Raw genomic sequence first — 10,000 nt, forward strand, 5'->3', positions numbered from 1 at the left:
TGACTTTTATAACTTTCAAGGAACTTGAAAGACAAAGATGAAATGCGGGCAACAAGGTAATATCGTTTGTGGTAAATCTTAACTCGCGGGTCCGGCTGTTAAAAATTAAAGAAATTAAAATGCTAAATTTTGTAAGGTAAATACTAGCCATTTACCCTTTACTCTTTACCCTTTACCCTTGGAAAAGCACTGCCGTACTGAAACCGTATACAATCCTGGTCAGAGACTGGTACCCGCACCCTACAAACGACTCATCTACGACATCAACAGACAAACAACACACTGATTTACTCTGTCACCGTGCTGCCCAACCTATTCTACGATACACATACAGATCTTAAACCTACAGACGGATTGAAACACACCAATCACCAGCCTAGCTATTACATCTATAGGCTTAACTGACAGTCAACCAATAAGATCACAAATAAGTTGACCAATGACATCTACGACTGGAGTTCTTATAGTATCTAATGGCGTTCCACAAATCACTCGACTCTGAAGATGACTTCCGCTCAGGTTGTCGAAACGTCAGTCAGTGTCATCTCAAACAGTCCTTTTCAGGACTACACTCACTCGGACGATCGTACTTTACTTAATTATGACATGACTCATGAAACCATTTACAGTATTGTTTTCATTAATTATTACATTTATTGTTATGATTATGATTATTATTATTACATTGATTACAGCTGTGATTACATTAATTGTCATAATTATTGATAATTGTTATATGAAATTGACCTGGTCCCAACTTTGTGGCTTCATAATCATAGCTCAGTTGGTAATTATAAAGCATTGCACCAGCGTTGCAGAGGTCATGGGTTTGAATCCCATTGGAGCCACATAAATTTTTCAGATTTTTTTCAGATTTTCCAGGCAGAAAACTAGCAGTATGATGGCTGTGGACCTGAATAAGGATTTATATTTAATATTTGCATCAGGGCCCGTAGGTATTGAAAACTGAATCACTGATCTTGAAACACAATAGTACAATCTACATCTCAGTAATTTTTATTGACTAAATATATGTCATGAGCCAAATACAGTATTGTGCAAAAGTAATGAGAGCGAAATGCGCGAATTTTGTTCTTTGTCCCTGCGAACTTTCGACGAAATTTCGCTCGAAAATTAGACCATATTCGTATTCTCGGTATTGGACTGGAACTACATGTAGCTTGCAATGGAGGCTAATGTGGGGAAATCTTTTCAAATGCAAATCGTTTTTCCATATTCCCCTGCATTAGCCTCCATTGCAAGCTAGTTCCAGTCCAATACTGGGAATACGAATATGGTCTATTCGAGCGCCGTTTCGCGATGTTTCCGGCATCATTTCGCTAAAACAAAGAGAGAAAATTCGCCGCATTTTCGAGACCAGTACGAAAATTCTCAGCCAAAAGCGTAATTTCGCTTGTTGTACGCGAAATTTCGTAGTGTGGTTTGCAAAGATCCAGCACATCAATCGGCCATTTAGGCTTGTAAACAACTGCGGTCACTTCAGCCATTACTATTTTGAAGATAGTTAAGAAGTGTGTCAGTTTCACTTCTGTACAATATTCGCCCTTTGTAATGTGTTTTTATCCATTTTCTCGGCAGAGAAGACTCGACAGAACAATTTCATTCCTTTGGTCGTGAGAACAATCTGTTGTCAACAATGCGAAGCCTGTAACTAACGAGCCGGCGTGTGTTACCTTGTAGCGTCACAACAGTAAACATTGTTCCCGGGTCTATCTATCAATTTAGAGATATAGAATTGATACACGTTCATGAATTATTATACGTATCAAAAGCTTACTTACTTTTTAGCAGGGGCTGGCAAGTCACCCCAGTAAAAAACAACATCAATGGTCCCATTTCCATTCAATGCGGTAAAAGACTAAATATATTGCTTAAACACCTTATGTGCTGGCAGCTTTTTTGTTTTGATTTTTTGGACTATTAAGGAAGAGCACTGTTCAATACCTTTCGACTTTCAATCCACACACGTGCAAGTTGTTTCTTTTTTTGACACGACAACACATCCCGTTGTTTCTAAATTTGGTGTGCTATGAAAGATGAACCAATTATGTGCCGAGTTTCAAGCTGTATGCTTAAATGAGTCAAAAACAACAGCCTCATCGAAGAGAAAAGGAAAGGAACTCGTAATATTTTAAGTGTCTAGTCATTCTAGCGCTGTAGCACTAAGTTGGGGACACTGTAAACTGAAATCAACAATTATCGAAAAGAAGTCAAGCATTTGTCCTGCTTGTGTAAACTTTGTCGCTTTGGAAAGACTGCTATAAATGATTTGTTACGAAAAAGCTCTGCTAAAGGAATGGAAAAGGATTGAGATGTTGCTTTCTATCGATCGCATACATTCTAGTGTTGTGCTGGCCAGAAATACGCTCAGAAACTTCACCAAAAGGGCGCTCGAAAACTCGAAAGGAAAATTCGGGAAGAACGAATTTGATTTATGTGCGGTGTAAGACGCACCAGTGACGTCACTTACTAGTTAAGACCGGTCCTAGAGGAACAGTAGGCACAGTGGGCACCGAGGAACAGTGGGCACAGAGGAACAGCACAGAGGAACAGTAGGCACAGAGGAACAGAGGTACAGTAGGCACAGAGGAACAGTAGGCCATTTTTCGTCGAAAAGCCCCGAAATTCGCGAATTTCGTCGAATTACGCTCTCATTACTTTTGCACAATACTGTACTACTATGCTACATTTATTTAATAAAAATCAATATTACCTTTTAGGATTCTGGCTGATATTTGGCCATATTTTCCTACCTCTTTGCAAGATTTTGTGTTTGTGTTGATCTTTTCTTGTTTGTTGTCAATTTTAATTCCTTTGTATAAATTTCATTTTAATTCTTAATTTAATTTACTTTTTATATTGATATTTGAAAGTTTATTAAAACCAGATTAATTGACTATGCCTGCTCAGTGAATGTGAAAAAAAATGCAATGTGCTTGTCACCAAAAACCCCCACCCCCAATTCTCTATTTTCGAATTCCCCATAATACACTTTGTTTGCCCCCAAATTTTGCATAAACTATAGTTTTCAAATGCTCTTGGGGAGCATTTGAAAACAATGGTTTATGCAACATTTGGGGGGCAAACAAAGTGTATTATATTATGGGGAATTCGAAAATAGAGAATTCCCCCATGGGGAGACTTAAGAAGAACTGGGGATTTACGCATGTACACTGTACAACGTTTACTTTGTGCATTATTTTTTGGGGACTGGACTCTCGTCTGAAGCACATGGTGGACAATGATGAAAGTTGATATATTATATTATAGGAAGGCCATGTAATTTATTTGAAGTGCAGAAAGAATCAAGTAAAGATTTGCAGATCATTGCAGTTATAAAATGTTACTTAAGCAGTAACAAATTAAAGGAAAGCCTAAAAACTTCAGGCTTGAACAGATTCAAACCCTGACCTCTGTGATACCATTGCAGTGCTCTATCAAGCATTCCTTTAGTTACTGCTCAAGTAATGTTTATAACTGCGATGATCTGCAAATCTTAACTTCACATAGCCATTTTAAAGTGGCAGCTTCTGAAGCTGAAAGCGAATATGTTTCAGCAAAATAGGTATTCCCCAGAGAGGTATCAGTAGTTTACTTAATTTAAACCTGGCTGATTGATATTAGCCTCATGAATAGTCACAGAGTGTGGAGGTTTGTCATAGAAATAGAAACTTATACCTGTACTTACACAGATGTATTTCACTTTGTCTATTAAACGTTGAACAATCTTGGAAAAATCTAAAGGTTTTTTGTTAGGGCTTTGTGTAAAGATGCTGGCTTTTTGGCTCAGCTAACTTCATCTCTCCCACGTTTCCCTGGATCGGGCTGGGTTTCCAGTGACAAGTGCATTATAAATATTTTTGGGAAAATGTTATTTCAATCTTGTGTTATACATAACTGAAAATAAGTGTGGGTTTTTAGTGTTCAAAATTATTGCAGATTGTCTTGAAGGACTCTGAAATGGCACCAGTTAATAGTAATAAGAGAGGAAGTTTATGATCCATTGATTACAATAAGTAAAGGGAAAAAAGGAAAAAAGCGTCTTACAGTCCCTCAAATGAATCATGGAATGCACATAAAATTCACAATAAATTGAATTTTACTAGTCGTTTAACAGTTGATGATTTGTTTGCATTTAAAATATATTTGCAGAAAAAGATGGAACACTTCATGAGCACCGCTGGTTTAGTCACTCAATGAGCCCAGTGAATCTTGAAGAAATTGAGATCCTTGAAGCTTCCCCGTATGACTTGATAGTTATTCAGCTTCATGGTAAGTTCTAACTAAATTTTTAAACCAAGTCATCTGGCTTATGGGTATATTACATGTATATGTGCAACACCCACATTGTCTTCGGGTACTGGTTTTAATACCTCTGGTACTATTAGACTGTGTCTTCCATGGTCTTTGTATTGTTGTCATGTTTTAAATGATTTGACCAAGAAATAAAAATACATGTACAGGTACATGTAGTAATTTTAGTTGACTTGAAGCTGTTTGTCTCCATCCCAATTTACACAAGTTAAAATGCATGTAGGTCTACCAAACACAAGCATTTGTCCAAAATTGCAAATGTTGTCGTGACAAATGACACCTATCTTTCTTATGATATAATTATAAAGAAATAATTGTCTTTTGTCAAACCTCCCACAGAATTTGGGACAGGACAGTTTTTCACAAAAAATTATGTAAATTGTGTCTCAGTCTGTAACATTGGGATGTCACCAAGGCTTTGACAGTCACCCAAGATTACCTATGATATTTTGTCTGCAAAAGGATTGCATGAGCATGGTCACAGTAAATAGTATAAATTTTGATGACTGTAAGACGTTAGTACTGTAAGAACACTGGAGGTAATGTGTGAGGTTCCATAATTGTGGCCATGGCCTCACCTCTTGTTAGCGACAACAAAACAAGACTTGACATCAATGAAGGTACATGCACAAAGGTTGAACTGTAGTGGCAATATAGCACCAAAGAACCTTAAAATTAGACTGTGACCAGTCCTTCTTTTGTCGCTTACCGTGTAGCATGAAAAAAATTTCGGTTTAATTTGTGTGGATTTTGCGGATTGACCATGATCCGTAAAAAAATAGTTCCCAAAGAATAAACTCCCGCAAAAGAATATGCGGCAAAAATTAACTCCCTTCAGTCAAATTAAAAACTCTGCTTTTAATAGACTTGGGCAATATACACTAGATTTAAACAAGAACATTGACACGAGTTACCATTGAAAAGCAACCCTTGCTTGGATACATAATGGTAGTCTGTATCACAAACGAAACAACAGCTAATCAGTGCATGTATTAAATTAGCATGAATGGGTCATCTGGAGGAACACCATTTTCTAGGGCATCTGCAAACTGGCAAATTATATAATAATTAACGAAAGAGTGTTTTGTTGTGCATGGTAGAGGGCTTTTTGTTTTGTTTTGTTGTCAATGTTCAGTCCCTGAACTTACTCAACTTACCGTGCTACAAACGTTTCTAGAAGGTAGGCAGGTAGTTGGGTAGGTAGACAGATCATGTTCCACACTTCTTCGTTCCCTTCTTATTTCGGTCCACATCGATAATTAGTACACATCAAAACACTTTCGAAAGGAATCGTCATGCTACCCCCTGTTAGTCAGTTCTCTATAATAGGAAATCTGTGAAATCCGTAAATTCCACAGTGTTCTCGAAAAAGATTTGCCCGTCGACTGCCTGGTCTGCAAACTAGAAGTTCATGGCCAGTCAAGAAAAACTGTATTTTGGCTGGATATCACAGATTTCACGGAAATTGTTGATTTTCATTTAAAGGAAGTTCTTCTCTTTCAAACGGTAAGTATCTTACGTTAATATTAAAAATATTGTTTTATGTTTCTTTCCGTGAAATCCGTAAAATTCACAGTGTCCTAGGAAAAGATTTGTACATCTACAGCCTGCTCAAACCGGAAGTTCACGGCCTGTTAAGAAACTGTACTTTGGGTAGATTTCACGGACACTCTTTCAGTTTGTGAGAAGTTGAAGTTCCATAGTTCTTTATGAGAAACTTATCTTTAGGCGACACATTATAGATAAAGCTCTACCCTATGAGTTGACTTGAAGATTAGCTTTTTTGTAGCCAAACTCTCATTTTCCCAATTAACAATTAGTTTATGCGTCAGCGTGTGTATTTCGAGATATTGAGCATGCAGGAAGTTTGGAGAGCGCGAAAGAGGCATAAGAGTTGCACTGGGCGCAGCCGAGTGCAACTCTAGCCTCTTGAGTGCTCTCCAAACTTCCCAAGTGCTCAATATCTCGACATACGCACAGCTGACCCATGAACTAATTGTTTTATAACATTATCAACGAGCTGTTAGTTTCCTGATGTCATTAGCGTGCTCAATAAGAATATGAAGCACGCTCGCACTATTGAATTTAATTACATCAAAATTCTAGCAATATTAAATTATGATTAAATCTCATCTCAGACCGGTCAAAAACTGAAGGGTAAACTCTTTTTCCAATGCGTATAAAGAGTCACTCGTGTTAAAAAAGTATTTTGTCAAGGTGTTAGTTTGCTGTCTTCATTAGCGTGCTCAATAAGAATATGAAGCACGCTAGCGCTATTGAATTTATGTTATAAAATGACATGTATGCATTTTTGCTGTTTGTTTGTTTGTTTGTTTCACGCCTGTTAAGAAAACTGTATTTTGCCCGGATGGCACAGATTTTGTGGAAACTATTGCTTTTACATTTAAAGTACTTATCTTTCGAGACAAATAATAATAATAGTGATTGCCACTGTAAATTGGAACCTCCTTCTGGCCTGTTAAAAAGTTGTCACGGCTTTTACAGATAAATCAATTTCCCCTCAATGAGTGGTCTCACTGAAGTTGTTCCTAGCCACCACGTCTGATAGCGGAGCTCCACCCGCACCGAAGGCACGCGTGCGCACGCGTGCGCACGCGCATGCCTTCGGTGCGGGTGGAGCACCATAGTTACGAAAATATGGTAACCCATCGATGAGAGAAAATTTGGTTTTATAGCCATGACGTCATGAACATGTGTACGTATGTACGTCCGCCCCTCCATGTATGCCAATGTGACCAGTATCACGTAACCATACCACAGGCCCAAGTTTAGAGCTCATCGAGGAGGCAATACTCCAGTGGAGTTGACACTCTATCTAGTTTACAGCGTACATCTTTGATATTGGACATCAATGTTTATAATGGTGACTTGACACCTGTCAAAACAAGGCATCCGCTGACCAGTATCACATGACCATATGGGCTCAAGCTGGACCTTATCAAGGTCAGCTGTTTTTTTTTTTTAAGTTGACCACTGACCAGGGACTGGTTGTTGAATAGATCGCAGGCTCAAGCCAGGTCAGACACTCACACCTAAGCATAAACGAGGCTTAATATTTCCTGCTCCTTCAGTGGCTCGATGCGGCTACACGTCCATGCTACGTCACCAAAAGCTCTTGACAGTCCATGCTTTTCGTGTTCTGCAGGTACGGTTTCGAAAAAATATTTTTCTTGCATTTTTCGCTGGTTTCAATCCAGGTTTAACATAATATAGCTGCCATTCCATCGCTCTAAGAGAGAAAAAACCTCTGGCATCCTAGCGAAGAAACAGACACTCGTACTTTCGTTCATTTCCATTCAAAAGATCTTGAAATTATTTGGCTTCAGAAACGTTTTGAAGAAAAAAGTGAAATTTATTCATATTTGAAAAAACTTACAAAGACTGCTAAGGCAATTCATGCAGAAGAACCGACTGATACTATAATTATGCACATGTTAATTCTTCTGTTTCAAACACAAGGAAATGTGACACTTGTGTTCGAAAGGCGATGAAACGCTGTTGTTTGAAACGCATTTGAAACATGTTTGAAAATGTTTGAAACGTGTTTAAATTTGTTTGAAACACTGTTTTGAAACTCGTTTGGGAAGAAATGGTTTAAGCATCCTTTTCATCTGGATGGTCACATATGCATTTTTTCAAGTCAATGTTGTTTGAATTTTCCTATTCAACCTTGTTCTGTTTGTCCCAATCAGATTTTAGCTTTCTGAACTTTCAGTCTTTGACAACACAGGTGACACTATATTTTGTAACGAACCAAGAACAGTCCACACCAAGCGATCAAGTTCTCGTGTGAAATAATTTTGAACTATCTTGACCTTAAGATTACAAGATTAGATTATTAAGTGCTTTCAAACAGAATACAGCGCAAGCAATGTGCAATGGAATGCAATATACAAACGCCACACCTGTTACACCATTTCCTCCAATCGAGGAGAACAATGAACACTTTTCGCACCAATTCATAAGAACTGCTTTCTGATTTACGTATGGAGAATACTTTCTCGAGATTTCGCAAGTCAATTTTCATATAAATTCAGAGGCCTCGAGAGCAAAAAATGATCAGTCACAACATGAGCAAGACCAGATATCCTTGTCGCCAACTTAACAGTCAAGCGATCAAGAGTGTGGCCTTGTGTTATGTAAGTCCAATAATCATGGAAAATGTAGTATTGTGAAGGCACAGTGTGTGTGACGAAGTAGGCATTTTAAGCTGCTTGGAATAATATGTAAAACCAAGGATACTTGTGACAAAGCAATTTGCGGTAAGAATCAGTAACTTGCTTGATTTTTGTTTGCTTTTACAAAGAACGCAAGTTTGCTTGAGAGTCTTACTAGTCCTTTTTTTTTTACAGGAATAAAAAAAGAGCCCTATTCTTTTGAGCAATAAGTGCTCAAAACCGCTGGATGACGAAAAAAGAAAGAAACAATGAGGAAAACGGTAGTGATAAAAGTGATGACAATTCATTAACATCAAGTCAAGTGGTAAGTGCTGTAAGTGAAGATTGGGTTTCAAACTATCCTAGCGTGATAAACGAAAATCTCTGTCCTTCAGTAAACTACTTGATTGCCTTAACAACGCCAAATGGTGCCCCTGATAATACACCATGCCCTACTGGAATGCGGTGTAGAAGGGCAATTCAACACATGTGGTGTTACAAACAAGATTTTTCAAAAGATGTATTAGACTACAAAGTGGACATGTTGTAGTGCTCAGAAAATAAATTTCCACTTTGATGGCAACACTGGTGTGCTCAGGGGGGTCCTCAAATTCTAGGGTTTCTTTTTGTTAGCAAGTATATGAAAGACCCCGAGAGCTGGGAAGACATTGCAGCAGCTGGCGCTGCCTCCTCCATAAGCAACTGAAAGAAGGTGAAGAGAAGATCACCAAGGAAGCCATCAAAAGAAGGACCTACTACTACTACTACTACTACTACTACTACTACTACTACTACTACTACTACTACTACTACTACTACTACTACTACTACTATTATGCATAATGCTCAATTTTGACTGGATAAAATGAACCTTGGAAAATGTAAATGACTCCAAACACTCTTATTAGAAAAAACCTCGCAGTGGAGTCAATACATTCCTCATGTCAACTTTGTCCAAAATAATTTCTAGAAATGGCAGCCACAATATGATTTAATGTCACAGACATTACGTAACATCTGTGACATTTAGATGATTTTTTTTCTTTTCTTAAATAACTATGTCACCTTATAGCGATCACCACACTGACCAAACAGCTACAAAATAAGAGAACTGTATTTCTGCCAAAACTTTTACATCAAAAATGGCGACTAAACCAAAAAACAACACAAAAAAACATGAGGTCTTGATTCATGTCATTAACACATGACCACAATTCCAGATACTCAAATCATGCAAACTGAACTAAATGTTATTTGAACTTGACCAATGTATTTATAATTGCGACATTCTCCCGCCATTGTTCACGTAATCCGTTATGGTGGACACTCCTCCAACAATGCCAGCTTCGCGACAGGTTTCTTATACAGACCATACTTTGTCTTCACTTCACAAATGCGGATTGTGTCATCTTTCCCAGGGAAGATCCTTGTGACACGAGCAAGGGGCCAATCTCCTCTTTGGGTTTCTTCGTCCACGACCAAGACCA

At 38.1% G+C, this 10,000-nt stretch overlaps 1 protein-coding gene across 1 annotated transcript in view; it reads left to right on the plus strand.

Moving 5' to 3' along the window:
- Positions 1 to 10,000, plus strand: part of LOC137974426 (ferric-chelate reductase 1-like) — a 76,075-nt gene that overhangs the window by 45,272 nt on the left and 20,803 nt on the right. Inside the window, exons 6-7 of the mRNA XM_068821383.1 lie at positions 874 to 956; positions 4,174 to 4,293. Of these exons, the coding sequence (XP_068677484.1) occupies positions 874 to 956; positions 4,174 to 4,293 (203 nt within the window). The remainder of the gene's footprint in view (positions 1 to 873; positions 957 to 4,173; positions 4,294 to 10,000) is intronic.

The sequence above is a fragment of the Montipora foliosa genome, chromosome 10, assembly GCF_036669935.1.
Source record: "Montipora foliosa isolate CH-2021 chromosome 10, ASM3666993v2, whole genome shotgun sequence".
Lineage (NCBI taxonomy): Eukaryota > Metazoa > Cnidaria > Anthozoa > Scleractinia > Acroporidae > Montipora > Montipora foliosa.